The sequence below is a fragment of the Vulpes vulpes genome, chromosome 2 (assembly GCF_048418805.1).
Source record: "Vulpes vulpes isolate BD-2025 chromosome 2, VulVul3, whole genome shotgun sequence".
Classification (NCBI taxonomy): Eukaryota; Metazoa; Chordata; class Mammalia; order Carnivora; family Canidae; genus Vulpes; species Vulpes vulpes.
This window is the reverse complement of record NC_132781.1, coordinates 47442786-47463156: the sequence shown is the minus strand read 5'-3', so window position 1 is coordinate 47463156 and position 20371 is coordinate 47442786. Positions and strand designations below refer to the sequence as shown.

General features: G+C 42.0%; 1 protein-coding gene and 1 non-coding gene across 5 annotated transcripts in view; one reads left to right on the top strand and one right to left on the bottom strand.

Moving 5' to 3' along the window:
• Window positions 1-2099: 2099 nt before the first annotated feature.
• NCBP3 (nuclear cap binding subunit 3) overlaps window positions 2100-20371 on the top strand; it is a 32285-nt gene continuing 14013 nt past the window's right edge. For 2 of the 4 annotated variants that reach the window (XM_072747989.1, XM_072747988.1), the window contains exons 1-7: window positions 2131-2344; window positions 3827-3927; window positions 4443-4508; window positions 6764-6869; window positions 17993-18118; window positions 19928-20056; window positions 20273-20349. In XM_072747989.1, coding sequence (XP_072604090.1) covers window positions 6857-6869; window positions 17993-18118; window positions 19928-20056; window positions 20273-20349 — 345 coding nt within the window. In that variant the 5' untranslated portion in view covers window positions 2131-2344; window positions 3827-3927; window positions 4443-4508; window positions 6764-6856. Of the gene's footprint in view, window positions 2345-3826; window positions 3928-4442; window positions 4509-6763; window positions 6870-17992; window positions 18119-19927; window positions 20057-20272; window positions 20350-20371 lie in introns of all 4 variants that reach the window. The other 2 variants (XM_072747987.1, XM_025987885.2) reach the window with 1 other exon arrangement.
• LOC112911443 (U6 spliceosomal RNA) lies at window positions 14645-14752 on the bottom strand. Its single transcript, XR_003233373.1, has one exon. It is a non-coding gene; the product is annotated as a U6 spliceosomal RNA (small nuclear RNA).

Below are 20371 nucleotides of genomic sequence, written 5' to 3'. Positions count from 1 at the left end.
ACTTTTTTGAAAATTATTCTTTGCCCCTCCTAGTTCTGCACTGAGGACAGAGGTGAAGGAAATGAGTTAGGGGTAAATTAGGTGACCAAAAAGGAAAGGCACAAAAGGCATTCCTGGCAGGAGTCTCGGAACCCTGGTGTTTGCCTGGTTCCCTAGTTTGCTCTGGATTCCTAATTCTCCTGCCAGCTAGAGGTCCCCCAGGGAACTGGTTTTCCTCTCATCTGTGCTGAACTGCAATGCCTGAATCCTCAAGCAACAAGGCTCCTATCCTGTGGGGAGAGGGTCTGCCCAACTTTCTCTGCTGGCCTCCTGAGGTAACAGCTGAGGAAGGACTGTGTCCGCCCCTCCCCATCCTCCACCTCTGCAGGCCTAGAAAACAAGTGTAATCGTGGGGTGTGTGATTGTCACCCAAAGCACAAAAATATTTCTTTGAAATGTTCTTAAAAATTCATGCAAATGCATTCCATGCATTAATCCAACTTGTAACTATGAGTCCCTTTCGCAAAACAAAACTAGCCCTCTAAAGAGCCCCATCTTGTGTTTGTGCTGTGATTCTGCCCACGTTTCAGAAAAACTTTGATGTGTGTGTTGTACTCCTTCTATTGGGGTCCTACATCTATACATATCATTCAACCCTCACAGTCTCCTTTGAGGGGTAATATTATCCCATTTTACTGATGAAGAACCTGAGATATTGAAGGGTTACATAGCTTGCCAAGGTGGCTTACGTGGTGTAAGGGGCAGAGCTAGTCAGTTTGAAACCCAGACACATCTGATGTTGATTATGCTCTCCCTTGGTTTATAATTATTTGTTCCTCCATGGTTCAAGCTAGTAGAGCCTGAGACCCTAGGGGTCCCACTTACACACTCTTCAGATGGGAAGACAGGCCCAGATAGGGGCCAAATCTAGCCTAAGGTAAGGGAGGGAAGGGAAGGTGCAAAATCAGGACTCAAAGCAAAAACTGACCAGTGGTGCCCTCTGGAAGCCTTGAGGACCCTCCCTGTCTCCTAACCAGGTTGTTAGAAATGCTGCAAGAGGGATCCCTGGGTGGCTCAAGCGGTTTAGCGCCTGCCTTGGGCCCAGGGTGTGATCCTAGAGACCCGGGATCGAATTCCACATCAGGCTCCTTGCATGGAGCCTGCTTCTCCCTCTGCCTGTGTCTCTGCCTCTCTCTCTCTCTCTCTGTCTCTCATGAATAAAAAAAATAAACAAACAAATAAATAATAAATAAAATCTTTAAAAAAATGCTGCAAGAACATACTCAGGAGTTTACAGTGGACTGAGCTCTGGGGAGTCAGGAAATTGGGGTTTAAGCTCTGGGCTTTTGGGCAGCTCATTGCCCTTCTGAAGTCTCAATATCTGTGTATATAAAATGGGCCACTTATTGGGAGACTCGAAAGAGACAAAGGTTGGCAAGGTAAGTAGGTTGTAAACCTACCAACTGGCTAGAAGTGATAGACCAAGGCTCATTCTGGGCTCTGGAGCCAGACTCCTTAGGCTCAGATTGTTTTTATTGCTTAAATAGCCCGTCACCTGGGTGCTTGGGTGGCTCACTCAGTTGAGCATCCCACTCTTGATTTCAGCTCAGGTCTTGATCTCTGAGTTTTGAGTTTAAGCCCCCCATTGAGCTCCATGCTCTTCGTGGAGATAGAGAGATAGATAGATGGATGGATGGATGATAAAATAAATGGCCTGTCACCGTGGAATTCCTATGCCTCAGTTTCCTCATACATGAAATGGGAGTAATAACAGCACCTATTAAATAGAGTTGTAAGATATCAAGCACTCAGAACAGTCAGTGACACATAGTGATCATGCAGTAGCGCTGCCTTTTATAACAGGTTCACTGTCGAAGGCGTGCCTATCCTCCAAGCGCGACCGCAGGGATCTCCCCCCGGCGGGCCCCCCACCCCTCCCGCAGGCCCGGCCCCCAGTCCCCCGACTCGGGCCCGCCTTCTCCTCACCCCGTCCCGCTCCAGCTGTCCTGGGTCCCTCCCGCCACCAGGGGGCGGCGGCGCTGAGGGGGAGGGGTGTAGCGCTTCTAGCCGAAGCAGGCGACACTCTAGGGAGCAGCGGCCGCTGCTCTGTGGCCAGTGGCGGCGGCGCTCTAGCCGGCGAGTGTGCGAGGCGGGTTCTCAGTGGTGCGGCCGGCAGGCGGCTATGGCGGCCGTACGGGGCCTGCGAGTGTCGGTGAAGGCAGAGGCCCCGGCGGGGCCGGCCCTGGGGCTCCCGTCGCCTCAGGCGGACTCTGGTTTGGAGCGTGGCGAGCCGGAGCCCATGGAGGTGGAGGAGGGCGAGCTGGAGATTGTGCCGGTGCGGCGCTCCCTGAAGGAGCTGATCCCGGTACGGGCTGGGGCGGGGGCGAGGAGGAGGTCGCCGAGCTGGGGCCCCCAGGGCCGGGCGGCCGGAAGGGGAGGAGGCCGGCGCCGGGGCCGGGGAAGTCGGGGGAAAGGGAAAGAAGGGAGGGAGCGCCCAGGGGGCGGAGGCGCCGGGCTCGGGGAGAGACGGGGAGCGGGAGAAGGGGCGCCGGGCGCCCGGAAATAGGTGTGGAGGGGCTCGAGATGGGGGAGCCTGGGGGTGCTGAGGACACCCCCTTTGCTGCCTCTGAGCCAGGCTGTGCAGGGGCGGCGGGCAGGGCGGGCTGGGGCTGTCTGAGGGCGCGCGGTGAATCACGGTGGGGCCCCGGGCCGGGACGCCGGCGTCAGAGTCTCCGGTGGAGCTCCTGTTGGTTCAGCGGAGCGCTCGCGGCTCCTCTTGGAGGGTCGGACTTGTCAGCTGCAGAAACTTCGTGTTTCTTTTGTGACTTGAGAGTCCTCCTGGCCCCATTCTCCTTGCTCTGTAGCACCTACACCTGGCCGCAAACACGTGACCCTTAGTGAGACCCAAACAAGCGAACCAGCGGGGGGGGGGGGGGGGGGCGGGGCGTGCTCCGTCTCTTATCACCTAGGGGGTGAGTGAGAGGCGCTTTGCTTTTGGTTCGGTGGTCCTGTGTTGGGTTCTGAGGCCTGATCTCGGGCCTGCATGGCTCTTATGTATGTACTCGGTTTCTCATCTGACATGAACCCCTTTTTTACCATGTCAGCAAAGTCTGGCTTTTTAAACCGAAATTGTGGGAAAAGGCAAAGATGGGATCACTAAAGACAGTAAACGATAAGGACCCTAGTAACAACAGTTAACATGGTGGCTTTTTACCATTTACTACGTTACGTTAAGTATCACTGTAGTTGTGAAGTAGATCGCATCCTTTATTCGTTCAGTGCAACATGTGGTTACCGCATCCCTACTGTGTGCCAGGCACAATGTAGGCACTCGTCAAGATCAAGATCAAAGCCTTCCCTGGCGTTTATGTTTTAGTTGGAAGACACAGATAAAGAATTTCTAATAGTGGTAAGTGCTTTGAAGAAAGTAAAACACGTTAACGGGACAGGAGTGCAGAAGACAGGGAAGGTGTGCAGAGCAAGAAGCCAAATGGTACGGGATGGTCAGGGAAGTGGTTTCAGATACTGACATTTAAGCTGAAACCTGCCTGACAAAAAGGAGCCAACCACGTGCAGGACATATTCCCAGCAGGGGCAACAGCAGGTGCAAAGGCTCTGAGATGGGAACAAAATTGTTTTGTTGGAGAAATGGTAAGTTCCATAGAGCAAATGGGAGAGCCGTTAAAGAGGTCAGGAAGGTAGGCAGATACTGTGGAGGAAACCCAGGCCCAGAGAGGCGAAAGGAATTGTACAGTGTTGGGTAATTAGTGAATCTCAGAGCTGTGACTTCAGTCTTCGGCTTCCAAATCCCATCCTCTTTTCATTGCACTGTGCTGTGTTTTCCCAGGAGGTCTAGGTGAGTCTGGAGTTTCTGCATTTTGGTGAAGACTTGTGCTCCACCTGGTGGCCTGATACGATGAATTTGTCCTATGTGGGCTGGGGAGATGAGTGAGTGTGCCTTACTTAACTTGGACCTTTTTCATGAAAGCCTGTATATTTTCATTTACATAAATACCTTAAGCAGATGGATTTGGTTAAGGTTTGGGACAGGATCTGATCTAGAAAAGACTTTTTGTTAGAGTGGTTGATTGCTTACTACCCGAAGTTACTGAGACACACTTCCTCATAATAAAGGGTTGTCAGGGTGAGGAAGGATTGCTGAAAGGAATGACTATCCAAAAGGAATCTGTTGCAGGGCTGTCTTTTATTATGTGTTTTTCTTCAGGTTTTTTTTTTTTTTTTTTTTTTTTTTTAAGATTTTGTTTACTTATTCATGAGAGACAGAGAGAGGCAGAGAAACAGGCAGAGGGAGAAGCAGGCTCCATCCAGGGAGCCTGATGTGGGACTCAATCCCGGGACTCCAGGATCAGGCCCTGGGCTGAAGGTGGCGCTAAAGCGCTGAGCCACCGGGCTGCCCCTTCTTCAGTTCTCTTAGCATTTCTTAATCTTTCTCCGTGCGTTAGGACACAAGCAGAAGATATGAAAACAAGGCTGGTAGCTTCATCACCGGAATTGATGTTACCTCCAAGGTAAGACACCATAATTTATTTATTCATTTTGATAAGCAGGTGAACTTAATGGATGTGGCCCCTAGAACTTATTATTCTTTACCTCCTTTTTTCTTTTGTTGCTTGACTAAAACTTTTTTTTTTTTTTTTAAGATTTTATTTATTCATTAGAGACACAGAGAAGCAGAGACATAGGCAGAGGGAGAGCAGGCTTCCTGTGGGGAGCCCGATGTGGGACTCGATCCTGACCCCAGGATCACGCTGTGAGCCCAAGGCAAATGCTCAACTGCTGAGCCACCCAGGCGTCCCCTTTTTTTTTTTAACTTAAATTTTGTATTACACAATGATGTGTTCATGCATCCTGAAAACATACAGTCAGCATTTGTGTTCTTATATTGTGAAAAAGTAAAATCCATGTACCTAGCTGCCTGTGCTTAACCATATCTAAGAAAAAGTTCTGTATTGGGAATGCTTTTTTTTATGCTATGTCTATTCTTTAAAAATGTGTATGCTGTGTCCACTTTAATGAAACAAAACATGAAAAATACTTGGCATATAGTAGGCTATTAGTATAAATGTCTTTATTCTTCACTGGTTGCAGGCTTAGAAAAATAGAGTTTCCTGATTCTGTGGCTGTCTAAACTTTGAAAGCCAAGTCAGCTGAATTATTCTCAGTACCCGGGAGTATTGCCTTTTATCTAGTGATTGCTATTACTAAATTACCAGCTTTCCTATAACTCTTTACAGAGCCTAACGTATTATTTTCCTTGTTATAAACAGTCAGGATGCATTTGTTGCTTTAATTGGTGATATCCAACTTAGACATTCATTTTGATTTTAAAGTGTGCAGTTAAGTTTAGAACAGAATTTCACATGATTCTGAATAATAGTAGTGTTTAACTATATTGGGCATATAATAATATGTCATGCGTATCTTTTTATATTTTATCTGGTTCTCAATCTTAGATTCCTTAAAGGCCAAAAGAAAGACCTGTCATCTTTTAGACAGGCAAGAAAATAGAATAAAATGAAGATGTTGGGGTTCCCTGGGTGGCTCAGTGGTTTAGCGCCTGCCTTTGGCCCAGGGCATGATCCTGGAGTCCTGGGATCGAGTCCCGCATCAGGCTTCTGCATGGAACCTGCTTCTCCCTCTGCCTGTGTCTCTGCCTCTCTCTCTCTCATGAATAAATAAATAAAATCTTTAAAAAAATAAAAAAAATAAAATAAAATGAAGATGTTTTCTTATTGTAATTGAAAAAGTAGATTGTTCTGTTCTTACTCTGGTACAGTTGCCATTGTATGAAACATGTATGAGGGAAAGGGTGGTAGCCCCAGAATTGGTACTTAAGTTGTTATTAGAAGAAGGTAGGTTTGTTGTTTGCACTGGGAAGAGCTGAGTGAAGAAAATTAGTATAACTGTTGGGGAATAACAAAGTGTTGCTGCTTTACCAATCTCACAAGCTTTCTTGTAGTCATGCCTTCAATTAGTGTGGCAGAGTCAATGTACAATTAGTGCAGAGTTCCTAAGAGCTATTGGAAACCCACAGTTGGGCCTGGATTTATTTTAGCTCTTGGAGAAAAACTTGTGAAGCTGATTAGTTTGTTTTTTAGTGAAGTATCAGTGCTTCTTGTCACTTAAAGATGAAAACTGGCAATTCCATGGATGCAAGCCTAGAATAGAGAGAGTTTCTGTGCTTCAAAATGTTATTTTTAAACAGGGAAAACACTTTAGGGAGTGGACTGCTCAGGCAGACATAATGTGATAGGTGTGATTACCATGCACACAGATGACGTGGGTGGTGGTTGGGCTTCTAGAAACAGCACTGAGATCAGAAGATTGTGCCCCCACCCCCACACACACACACAACTAGCCAAAGTATCTCCAGCAAACCTTTTGACTTTTTTTGTACCTCAATTTCTGCATCTGGAAAAATGGAGTGAGATTGTTTGTATGATTGCTAATAATAAATAAAATGTCAGGGAATGAAAGCATTCATTACTCATTGAATCAACAAATACTCATTGAATTCCTACTATGCCCCAGACACAGTGATAGCCATTGAATCATGGTGATTATTACAAATTTTAGCAGTATTAGTATATACTCTCCCAGTCATTGACTGTGAATACCGAGTTCTCTGCAAAAATTATTAAAGGCATAATGTTGCTTATTTCTTTTGATTTACTTTCTGGTTGTCATTGAAACATCATGTTGCATTTGTGATTTAACTTTCCTCCTCCATGTGTCACTTCTTTGGCTTTTCCTTACCTTCTAGGAAGCAATTGAAAAGAAAGAACAGCGAGCCAAGCGTTTCCATTTTCGATCAGAAGTAAATCTTGCCCAAAGAAATGTAGCCTTGGACAGAGACATGATGAAGAAAGGTACAGTGTGTTTGGGGTTATTTTTCCACATTTCCCCAGAGAATGGCTTTTCCCTGCCATGGCCTCGTGCTTCTGGCCTTGCCTTGCATGCCTAGTCCTCATCCAAACACCCCCAAAGGAAGGGACTTGCAAAACCTCCATTTCTGAGGTGATGTGTTTGAAGTTGTGCCACTGTTAGCTATGTCTTTAGATGCTGTAGCTGGGAAGAAAGAGATTGTCGTGTTTGAGAAAGCCAAGGAAGGTCACCTCGATAGTGGCAGAGCTGAGATTACAACCTATACTTCTACAGACTCTTACTCATTTTTTACTTTTTTTACAGAAGTGTTAACTTTTCTTTGCCTTTAAATGTAATGGAATTGTGGGGTGTCTGACTGGCTCAGTCATTTAAATGTCTGACTCTCGGTTTCCACTCAGGTGAGTGACATCTCAGAGTCATGAGATCCAGCCCCACATTGGGCTCTGGACTCAGTGCTGTCAGCTCAAGTCTCTCCCTCTTCCTTTGTCCCTCCTCCCTGCATGCTCGCTTGCTTGAGCATATGCACTCTCTCTAAACTAAATAAATCTTTTTAAAAAATGTAATGGAAGTGTATCACACTGATACTTTTTTTTAGAGGAATCAGAAAGATAACTGGGATTGGTAGGGGAAAGCCATTAATACTTGTGTGATACAGGCTTAGAATTTTATTTTTGTGTTTTATTAGGGTAAATATTTTGCCTCCTAAAACTTACCCTGAATTATATATGGTAATCTGCCTCAGTCTTCCAAAGCAATTTATAAATAAAAGGAAAAATTATTATTTTTTTGGTTTATAGCCCATCTTATTCCACTCTAATATAAATCCACCAATGCAAAAGGTATTTGCAAATTTGGGTATTTGTGAAGGGCTTAATAGGCATCCGTAATATCCTTAATAGTCATTCCTCTGAATGCATGTTAAAGGTCTCTGCTTTGCTGTAAGTTTCTCTTGGAACTTGCTGTCTTACTAGGCACTATGTTAATTAGCACATTATACATTTGTTTCTTATTCATTTCTCACAACCTTATGAGGAGTATGAAAGAAACAGGCTCAAAAAAAGTTAATAAATGCCCAGGATTACACAACTAGTAAAAGTAGAATCAGGATTTGAACACAGGTTTTCTGACTCTAAAGCCTTGCTCTTAATTACTTTGCTCTGTTGCTTTATAATAAGTAGATGATACCATAAACCCAAACCTTCTCAGTTCATCCCAGTGGACAGAGTACCCTGGATACAGAGTTCAACTCTAGATGCTACTTTACTCTTTTTCTGGATCATGAGTTCAAGTTGGAAATATGACCTTGCTTCCCATGCAGGCTGGGTTTCCAGGCATCTGCTGAGTGGATTTCAGTTTTAGGAAAACAGAACAGCTGTGCAGCTTGGCATTTATGTGCCTATATAGTCTGGGCTCGAGTAGACCTCTGAGGCCTCTCTTATAACTTCACCTTTAAGCACTGTAGTTTCACCACACCTGCTTACCTCTAGTCCTGTGAACATTTCTTGTGTCATCTTGCCTCTGATCTTACTCATGCCCTTCAGTCTGTTGATTATCCCTTCCTTGTCCCATGCTTTATCTGGTTCAGATGTCACTTTCTCCGTAAAGCATCCCTAATCACCCACTCAAATTTCTCTTCCACCTCTTTTGGAGCTCTTTAAGGTGCTGAGCCCTCCTGGAATTCAGTCTCAGTTTCTTTGTGAATGTGGGCAAGTTATTGAACCTTTTTAGGTCTCAGTCTCCTTGTCTGTAAAGTGGGAAAATGACACCTACCTGGAAAGGATCACTTTCAGGGTTAAGTCTTAATTAAAAAACAACAACAAAAAAAAACGTTTTGTTTTTTCAGAAAAGCAATTCTGATCTCATGGTTCTAAAGATATTTTAAAAAGCAGTAGATTTATGTGGGATGTTGGCTGGAGCAAGTTGCTCCTTACAACTTGTTTTTCATCTAGGAGACAGCATGGCATCCTAATGGATAGGGTTGCTGAACTCTGGAGAACCCTGATGATCTAGCCCAGATCAATTTAAAGAGCAAGAAGGGGGGTTATAAAGGTCCCAGAGGTAGTTTTTTCTTTTGTGTCTCCCCAGGTAATTCTAATGTACAGTCAGGATTGAGAGCCTTAAATATGGTTAAGAGCATAGGTTCTGAAGGCTGACCTGTCGCTTTCTAGCTCTGTGACCTTGGACAAATTATTTAGCCTCTAAGCTGCAGTTTCCTCATCTGGAAAGGCAGATTGATAGTGTTTGTATAGGGTTTTTGAGAGGCTTTATTAAAATGTTACAGTTCTCAGGGTACCTGGGTGGCTCATTTGATTAAGCCTTTGGCTCTGTTCATGATCCTGGGGCTCTGCGGCATCACGCTCTCTGCTCAGTGATGAGTCTGCTTCTCCCTCTGCCCGTTTCCTTGCTCATGTTCATCCTTTCTTTATCTCAAAAAAAAAAGTTAAAAAAAAGTTACAGTTCTTAAAGTGGCATATAGTAAGTGCTCAGTAAATGTTATCATTATCTGATGTTCTCTGTCTTCCATTCAGTCATCTAAGTGGCCTAGCCTCTAGGGAGGACAGGGACATTGGGATAAGTATCTTGACTCCCACAGCCATACCAGGTGTCAAGTTATTTCTTCTTCTTATTATTATTAATTCCAACAATAATAAAAGATAACCATAATAAGAGTCTCATGCTCTACCGACTGAGCTAGCCGGGCGCTTAACCACTAATAAATGCTTATAAGTTTTTTTTTTGTTTTTAAGGTTGTATTTATTCATGAGAGACACACTGAGATAGAGAGGGAGAAACATAGGCAGAGGGAAAAGCAGGCTCCATGCAGGAAGCCCGATGTGGGACTCGATCCTGGAACTCCAGGATCTCGCCCTGAGCCGAAGGCAGAAGCTCAACCGCTTAACCATCCAAGGTCCCATAAATGCTTATTATATGCTGGTCATTCTGTTATATGGTTAACTTTTCCTTTGAGCAGTGGTGTGAGGGGAGAGTATTCATTGTTTTACTGATGAGGAAACTAAGGTGCTGAGAGCTTGAGAAGCTCATTCAGGTCTTACAGCTAGGTAAGTAGCAAGGCTGGGATTTGAAGGCTAGTCTGTCAGAAGCCTGTGTTCCTAACTCCTCTGCCAGCATTCAGGGGCATAGTTTAGGATATGTTGCACTAGACCATTCTGCATTGAGTTCTTACTACTCTTAGGTGATTCAGTGTCAAGCAGCTTCAGTCTCCTTTTCCCCAAGATCCAAGCTGTCATGGTTGGAAGGGACCTAGAGGTCATCTAGACCAACCTCCTGCCCGGTGCTGCAGGCCTTTTGGCAAGGTTGTCAATGGTCTTTTGACCTCTGCTTGAATGTTTCCTACTGGTAGCCCAAGAACTTTTTATGAAGCGGTCAGTCTTATGTTTGGATACTTCCTCATGTTGAGCAGAAACTGCTTTCTAGTAATTTCTGTTAGCTACTGTGTGACTCTTAGAACAGCATTAAGTCTTTTTCTTATACACACAGTAAACCTTCTGGTGAGGGAATGGGCAGCCCATGCCCTAAACTTTTCTTTATGTGACATGACTTTCTGATCTCCTTTCCAGTCTCCAAATGCCCTACATAAGGAGAGGTGTAGATTCTAGATATGGTTGGATTCATGGAGAGTGTGGAGTATGGCAGGACTGTTACTGTAGTCTTTGTCCTAGCTGTCATAGTTTTGTATTAATCTCCTAGTCAACCTAAGCACCCAACGCTTTTCCCCAAGGAATTGTACCCATCAAAACAGTCTTCTCATCTTGTACTTGAGGTACTTCTAAAAATTTACCTTTTTAGGGACGCCCAGATGGCTCTGCAGTTAAGCGTCTGCCTTCAACTCAGGTCATGATCCTGGAGTCCTGGGATCGAGTCCCACACTGGGCTCCCTGCATGGAGCCTGCTTCTCTCTCTGTCTCTGCCTCTCGCTCTCTCTGTGTCTCTCATGAATAAATAAAATCTTTTTTTAAAAAAATTACCTTTTTGTTTATCCTTATCAATTTGCACCCTGTTGGATTTCAAGACTATTTCAGACTATGGAGTTGATTTTATCTTAGCTCTTTCAACATTTTACTATACTTCTCACTTTGGTATGCATGGCTCTTGCATCCTTATCTTGTTGGTAAATCAAGATAATCCTGTATCATGCCATGAAAAAGATTCATGAATTATTAGTCTTAATTTATTATGTTATCAGGCCCACATTTCATTTTATTGTCATGAGGAACTAGGTAACATGCTTTAATGAACTTGAGGTAGAACACCTTCTGTGGTATCCTTTGAATTTCTTGGTCTGGTAATCCTAGGCAAAAAGAAAGAGATTAGATTAGTGTAAAGTCTTATTTTGGGAAAGACCTAGTTACTTAAGAGATGATAAGTTCTGTCCAGTCCTGGGACTCCAGGATCACACCCTGGGCTGAAGGCAGGTGCCCAACTGCTGAGCCACCCAGGTGTCCTGTCCAATAAGCCTTTAAAGATTGATTGATTGATTGATTGATTATGATAGACACACAGAGAGAGAGAGAGAGAGGCAGAGACACAACACAGGAGGAAGGAGAAGCAGGCTCCATGCCGGGAGCCCGACGCGGGACTCAATCCCGGGACTCTAGGATCGCGCCCTGGGCCAAAGGCAGGCGCCAAACTGCCGAGCCACCCAGGGATCCCCCACAATAAGCCTTTAAAAAAAAAAAATTCAGAGAATGACATCTTTTCAGTCTGTGATTTTGGGAGTAATTTCTCTTTTCCTCTTAGGAAAATCAGTACATGATTAACTCTTCTACTTGATTAGTTAATTGTTAGAATAGCACAATAGAGCAACAGTTTTGCCTTTTTCTTGCATCATCTTCCCAAAGCAATGTTGCTCCAAACACTTAAAAAACAGGGGTGCCTGGGTGGCTCAGCGGTTGAGCGTCTGCCTTTGGCTCAGGGCATGATCTTGGGTCCAGGGATCGAGTCCCACATCAGGCTCCCTGTGAGAAGCCTGCTTCTCCCTCTCCCTATGTCTCTGCCACACTCTCTCTCTGTCTCTCATGAGTAAATAAATAAAATTTTTAGAATTTTAAAAAATATTTTAAAAAATAAAATAAAATAAAAACAAAAAACAGGGACACCTGGGTGGTTCAGTGGTTGAGCAACTGCCTTCGGCTCAGGGTGTGATCCCAGGGACTGGGATTGGATCCTGCGCCAGGCTCCTTGTGGGGAGCCTGCTTCTTCTCCCTCTGCCTATATCTCTTCCTCTCTCTGTCTCTCATGAATAAATAAATAAAATCTTAAAAAAGAAAAAGAAAAACAAAGCCATTAGCATTTTGGATGAGCCCATTTACTCTGGACTCTACTAGCCTTTTGCTCATTACACATTATGCAAACAGTTCATGTTCACCAAAGAAAATTTGGAAAGTAGAGTAAGAAGAAACATTGCCCACAGTCTACCACCCAAACCCAGTCCTTGTCAGCATTTTGTGTATTTCCTTCTAATCCTTTCTGGGTGTGGACTTTTTATTTTTGTTACTCATTTTGTAGTCCTGTTGGTTTTTTTCCTTTTTATTTCATAGCTGATCATCAGCATTTTCCATGTTATTATAAGCCTAATGTTAGTTGTCTAGATTTTTATATTTCTTACATTCATTCTCTTAGTCACTAGTAATTTACTCTTTATCTACCAAGTTTGTTCTTTGGCAAGTTATGTTCCTTCAGAGCTCTGCTGCCTTTTCTTTTTTTGAGATCACCTCTCATATTTTGAGTTCCTGTATTTAGTGTCTTCTAAAGTTTTTGATCATTTCAATCTGAGGCCTACTTTTTCTCTAAATTTGCAGAAATCTGCTTTCCTAAAAACTTGAGCTTTGTGTCCTACTATCTGTCATTTACTGTTTTCTTTCCTTTTAGAAAATCCAAGGTGATTCCCTTACCACATTGCTTATAATAAGTCAGTACTCAGTAAACGTCCAGTCCTCATTTCTGAGTGCTTGTGTTTACTGCCACATCAGCAATTAGCCCTTTCTCATTGGTTGGACATAAATCTAGGTGCCTTTTTTGTTGTTTTATTTTAGGCAGTGACATTGTCAGCAAGGTGAGAAAGTATTGAGCATTCTTTTTTGGCAGTCTTCCATGGAATCTTGAGCTTAATGAAGTTTCTATCTGCAATGGGTCTTACTATTGTCACTGTCAGTCAGTTTGGTTCTCTTTGGAGAATGAACCTTTCTTATCCTCCAGTTAATGGAGTATTTTTTCTCTGCAACAATAAGGCTTTCACATCTTTCTTTCATCTTTGCCTGCTTCTTTTGAGCAATATTGTTCGTTGCCCATTTCTAGATTTTATGTCACTCACTACTTCAAAATATAGACATCTGAAGCTAGAAGCTTTGTGCCTTATACTTTTTTCCTTTTGTTTTTAAGCTGTTTCCTCACCTGTAGGGATTTTTTAAATGTTTTGATCAGTGCTGTGATACTCTTGATATTTATTTTTGTCATTTTTTTCAGTCTTTATTTTCTCTGCTAGTCTCATTTATGACTAAATCATTGTTATCATATCAGCAAGTCTCCAACAAGGTATTGTTTCTCTGATCCTCAGTCTGTGCCCATTATCATCATCAGGAGCTCTTCCTGTTACTTGTCACCTTCTTTAGAACTATGTCTTTACTTCTCATAGGATTTCTTCTTCCAAAGTCGTGATTTAGCTTAGATAACTAAGAAGGCATCTGTCCAGTGTGGACATCCACCTCATTAGTATTTGGACTCTGTTCCTGTTGAACTGCTTGTCACTAATGAGGACTTGCCAGAGTTCATAAGTCTTGATGGTATCTCTATCTTCATAAATCTGGCTGGCAGGAAAGCACTTACCTGATTTAGTCTGACTATACATACATGGTTTCTAATTAAACCTATCTTTTACTCTTCAAGATGGCAAAACAACAAATATTTAAACATTTTTTATCTGAAAGTATTTGCATACTATTAAGTACTTTTAAATTGATTTGTTTTTGCTTTTTTTTTTTTAAGATTTATTTATTGAGAGAGAGAAAGAGCGAGCACACGCAAGCAGGGAAGGGGGCAGAAGGAGAGGAGAGAGAGAATCCCAAGCAAATTCCCTGCTGAGCATGGAGCCCAATGTAAAGGCTGGATCCCACCACCCATGAGGTCATTACTTGAGCTAAAATCACTGGTCAAATGCTTAACCAACTCAGTTATCCAGATGTCCCTAGGTTCATTTGTTTTAAAAAGACATGAAGACATACTTGGGAGTAATGGACATTGAATTCTTAACAGAATTACTTCAGAGAAGGGAGGGAGAGAAGTGACTTGGAGAAGTTACACAGGCCCCAGTTTTATATGTAATGTTTCCTTTGCCTCAAATCTTTTTAAGAAATTAAGGATAAAGTTAGGTAGTAGATACACGGGTATTTAAAACTTTTTTTGTTGATATATTTGTGTATTTCAAAGATTAAGTGAGATATGTACTAAAGTATTCAGCAAGAAATTAACACAATCCTGGTAAGGCTGAGGTTCTTTTTTTGGAGGGTCTGGCTTTTATTTTTAATTTTATTATTATTTTTTTTCATCACTATACTTGTACTCTTTAATCCTCATCACCTATTTCACCCATCCCTCCACCCCCAGGCACTCTGATAACCATTAAGAGTCTGTTTCTTGGTTTGTCTCTTTTTTTTTTCCTTTGCTTGTTTCTTTGTTTCTTAAATTCCACATATGATTGAAAGGTATTTGTCTTTCTCTGACGGACTTATTTTGCTTAGCATTAAAAAATATGGAAGGCTTCACAAATTTGTGGTATCATCCTTGCTTAGGGGCCATGCTAATCTTCTCTGTATTATTCCAATTTTAGTATATGTGCTGCTGAAGCAAACACTCTTCTGCCATTCTTTTTTTTTTTTTTTCTTCTGCCATTCTTAAATGGAATTACTCATATTATGGATGTTGAGTTGTATTATTATTATTTTTTTAAGATTTTGTTTATTCATGAAAGACACAGAGAGAGGCAGAGATATAGGCAGAGGGAAAAGCAGGCTCCCTTCAGGAGCCTGATGTTGGGACTCAGACCTGGGATTCCAGGAGCCGAAGGCAGATGCTCAACCACTGAGCCACCCAGGAGTCCCATATTAATTTCTTTAGTTTGGATACTAACCCTTTATCAGATTTGCAATTATCTTCTCCCATTCAATTGGTTGCCTTTAAGTTTTGTTGATTGTTTCCTTTGCTGTGCAGAAGCTTTTTATTTTGATGTAGTCCCAATAGTTTATTTTTGCTTTTTATTTCCCTTGCCTCATGAGACATATTTTAAAAAATGTTGCTACAGTTGATGTCAGAGATTACTGCCTGTGCTGTCTTCAGGGATTTTTATGGTTTCAGGTCTCAACATTTAGGTCTTTAACCCATTTTGAGTTTATTTTTGTGTATGGTGAAAGAAAGTGGTCCAGTGTCATTCTTTTGCATGTGGCTGTCCAGTTTTCCCAGCACCAATTGTTGAAGAGACTTTTTTTCCATTGGATATTCATTCCTTCTTTGTTGAAGATTAATTGACTGTATAATTGTAAGTTTATATCTGGTTTTTCTCTTCTATTCCACTAATCTGTGTGCCAGTACCATAATGTTTTAATTATGATTGTTTTGTAATATAAGTTGAAATCTGGAACTGTGATATCTCCAGTTTTGTTTTTCTTTTTCAAGATTGCTTTGAATATGGGGATTCCTGGGTGGCTCAGCGGTTTAGTCCCTGCCTTCGGCCCAGGGCGTGATCCTGGAGTCCTGGGATCGAGTCCCACATTGGGCTCCCTGCGTGGAGCCTGCTTCTCCCTCTGCCTGTGTCTCTGCCTCTCTCTCTCTCTCTCTCATGAATAAATAAAATCTTAAAAAAAAAAAAAAAAAGATTGCTTTGAATATTCAGGGTCTTCTGTGGTTCCTTGCTCTTCCAACCCATGAGCATGGAATGTCTTTCCATTTCTTTTGTGTCATCTTGAATTTCTTTCATTAGTGTTTTACAGTTTTCAGAGTACAGATCTTTCATTAAATTCCTTTTTGAGGGGGGATCCCTGGGTGGCTCAGTGGTTTAACGCCTGCCTTCAGCCCAGGTGTGATCCTAGAGACCTGGGATCGAGTCCCACGTCGGGCTCCCTGCATAGAGCCTGCTTCTCCCTCTGCCTCTCTCTTTATCTGTGTCTCTCATGAATAAATGAATAAAATCTTCTAAAAAATATATAAATATAAATAAATAAATTCCTTTTTGACTATAGCTGTCAACATTTCTTCCTCCCCAGGGATAACAACTGTTATCGGTGTGAATTATACTAGGCCTTTTTCTTAGGCCTGGTATAATTAGAAAATGTATGGTGATGTTTATATTTTATTTTTTTAGTGTCATTACATTGTATAGAAACACCTCACTGCACTTCAGTTTACTGCACTTTGCAAATACTGCCTTTTTTTTTTTAATAAATTGAAGGTTTGTGGAAACCCTGTGTCGAGCAGGTCTGTTGATGCCACTTTTCCAACAGCGTTTGCTTACTTTGAATCTCTGTGTGACATTTTGGTAATTCTTGAAATATTTAGAACTTTTTCATTATTATTGTATTTGTTATGGTGATCTGTGATCAGTGATCTTTGATGTTACTATTGTAATTGTTTTGAGATGCCAGAGACCAATCCTTTGTAAGATGGAGAACTTAAGTGATACATGTTATGCATGTTCAAACTGCTCCACCAACTGGCCAGTTGCCAGTTTCTTTCCCTCTCCTTGGGACCCCATTCCCTGAGACACAACAATATTGAAGTTAAGCCAGTTATTAACCCTACAATAGCCTCTTAAGTGTTGAAGGAAAAGAGGACCCAGGACTCTTAATTTTTTTTTTTTAAAGATTTTATTTATTTATTAATGAGACACACACACACACAGAGGCAGAGACACAGGCAGAGGGAGAAGCAGGCTCCATGCAGGGAGCCCGACGTGGGACTCGATCCCGGGTCTCCAGGATCACACCCCGGGCTGCAGGCAACACTAAACTGCTGCGCCACTGGGGCTGCCCTGGACTCTCACTTTAAATCAAAAGTTTGAGGTGCTTAAGCTTTATGAGGAAGATATATCAAAAGTCAAGATAGGCCAAAAGCTAGGCCATTTGTGCCAAACAGCCAAGTTGTGAATGCAAAGGAAAAGTTCTCAAAGAAATTAAAAAGTGCTATTCCACTGAACACACAAATGGTAAGAAGTAAAACAGCCTTATTGCTGATAGAAAGCTTTTCCCATTCCCTTAAGCCAAAGCCTAATCTAAAGCAAGGCTTTGACTCTCTTCTCTTCTGTGAACGCTGGGAGAGGTTAGGAAGCTACAGCAGAAAAGTTTGAAGCTAGCAGAGGTCATGAGGTTTTACGAAAGAAGCCATCCATCTCTGTAACATAAAAAGCACAACGTGATGCAACAAGCATGTAGAAGCTGCAGCAAATTATCCAGAAGATCTAAGATAATTAATGAAGGTGGCTATACTAAACAACATATGGGCACTGAAACCTTGTGTTTGTTTTAAAGTGCATTTTCCTGATTACTAGTGAAATCAACCATCTTTTCATATGTTTATTGGCCTTTTATATTTCCTTTTGTGTGAAATGTGTGTTCATATTCGTTTTTATTCTGGGCTATCATTTTATTATTGATTTTGTAGGATTTCTTTACTCTAGTTTCATACTTTATATTTGGGACAACATCTCTTCAAAATTATCTTGGCTATTGCACATCTCTCTTTGACATATTTCCTAAAATTATAGAATCAGCCTGTCAAGTTCAAGGAGTAATCCTCTTGAATTTGGTATTGCTTTAATTACTACAGGTTAATTTGGGGAGAGGTATTACGTATTTTACCAACAGCATTTGTTTTTCAGCCTAATATGCCGGTTCTGAATTAGATCATTTGTTTAGGGCTGTTGCTCTGTGATTAAAAAAAAAAAAAAAAGTTTACTGTCATCTTCTTTTGAAGTAATTGTCATCTTTTCTGGCACATTTCTTTTCTAAACACATGTTATCTGAACTGTTGCAAAGAGCTACTGGTGGGATGCGCAGTATGGATGGGAAAATTCTGTCATCACTTTTATGTCTTGTTTTTCTAGCAATCCCCAAAGTGAGGCTGGAGACAATCTACATTTGTGGAGTAGATGAGATGAGTACCCAGGATATCTTTTCCTATTTTAAAGAATATCCTCCTGCTCACATTGAGTGGTTGGATGATACCTCCTGTAAGTACATGCAAGTTTTTTATTGACTATGCTTTTGTTTATGATTTTAGGAGTTTTTGTTATATCAGATGGTGAATGTTTGTGGTTGAGACTACTTGTCTGTGGGGAGATCCCTGGGTGGCTCAGCGGTTTAGCGCCTGCCTTTGGTCCAGGGCGTGATCCTGGAGTCCCGGGATCAAGTCCCACGTCAGGCTCCCTACATGGAGCCTGCTTCTCCCTCTGCCTGTGTCTCTGCCTCTCTCTCTCTCTCTTTCTCTCTCTCTCTGTCTGCCTATCATGAATAAATAAATAAAATCTTTAAAAAAAAAAAAAAAAAGACTACTTGTCTGTGCCCTAACCTCTGCCTTTAGCCTAGGGGGAAAAGATTGGCCATTGATGAAAACCAGAATGCCTTAGCCAATCTGCCAGATCATATTCAGTGAGTACTCTAAGACAGCTTAGTGGTGATGACCAGGAATCTAGGAGGTTGGTTGCTGGCATCTGAGTCTTGTGTACATGATTATTGAGGCCTCTTTAACTCCCACAATTTCCCAACAAAGGGATCCAACTTTATAGAATTGGGGTGGATCCAGCTGTATAGAATTGGGGCTGTTTATTCAGGGCTTTAGATGTTGTAATTGCATCTTCCCAGATAGCTCTTCACACGGCTGGCTCTGCCTTAGTATCTGATCCAGAACTAAACTGAAATCCTCTGGCACTATCAGACCTCTTACTTCTTGCTTTGAAACTTCACCTGCTTGCCCTAACCTGTGATTTCTCCAACTTGTGAACTAACTGTAATATTTACTTGCCTCCCGACTCCAGAGGAGTAACCACTCTGCTGGCTTCTTGTTTTAACTCACTTCTGTTCTGTCTTTGCTTACAGCTAGCTTGCTGACCTAGGTTGTACCTTGAATAGCTGCCTGGTTTTCCCATCCACTTCTTTAGAAGATGTTGATTAAGTGTTATCATTGAAAGAAGAAACATGACTGAGTAGAAGAGTTTTCTCTGTTTTTCCTTTTGGTTAACTTACACCATCTAAATCAAGGGTTGGCAAACCATGGGACGCCTGGGTGGCTCAGCAGTTGGGTGCTTGCCTTCGGCTCAGGTTGTGATCCTGGGATCCAGGATTGAGTTCTGCATCGGGCTCCCTGCGAGGAGCCTGCTTCTCCTCTGCCTATGTCTCTGCCTCTCTCTCTCTCAGTCTGTCTCTTTCATGAATAAATAAATAAATCTTAAAAAAATTAAATGGATTTCTTTTCTATAAGACTTCTCAATACCTTTTTCTTGATAAATTCTCTTGCTTAAAGAAGCAGATTAAATTAGTTGCTACAAAGCCAAGTGTCTATCATGCCCCCATTGTATATATTCCATGGATACCATCATCACCCACACTTTACAGTGGAAAACAATCATTTAGCATGTCTGAATGACAAGAAACAGCAGACAGCTTCCCTGTAGAGGGCAGTAGTAAAAAAGGATAATCCAAACTTATTTGACAGTTGTCTTCTTACCATCATCATCATCACAAAAACTGCTAACACTGTATAATACTCATTGAGCCAGGCAGTTTTTATATACAGAACCCTTTTTCATGGACTATGTCACAGCTATTTCATGGAACCCAGTTTGGGAATGCAGCTCTAGGCTAATATCACCAGAGAAGTTTTACTACCACTTTCTGTACTACTTTCATTAGGTGATTTGTACGTTTACTGATACTGATTTGGAGCTAGATGAGGCCATAGCAATGAAGGCACTGCAGTCTCTGTTTTTTTTAAAACTTACCATTTGGATGTGATGTGATGTTTTATTTTACATTTTGTTTAGGTAATGTGGTTTGGCTGGATGAAATGACAGCCACACGAGCCCTTATCAATATGAGCTCTCTGCCAGCCCTGGATAAAATAAGAAGCAGGGATGCCAATGAGGACAGGTCATCTGAGAAAAGTAAAACAGGTAACAACACAGGAGGAACTTTTGGGCTGAAAAGCCCTATTCTTTACACTGTTGATTTGGGTTTCTGTGCAGAGCTTTATATAGCATTTCATTGTCATTTCTAAAATAAGCTCTGATGCTTTGGATCATCAATAAATAGGAGATAGTACTGGACTTTTAAGTTACACGAGATGAAGTTATGTTAAGATTCATCTTGTCTCTTATATTGCATTTTAGACAAGCAAGAAGACAGTTCAGATGATGAGGAGGCTGAAGAAGGAGAAGTTGAAGATGAAAACTCAAGCGATATAGAGGTTTGTAATAGGGCAAAGATAT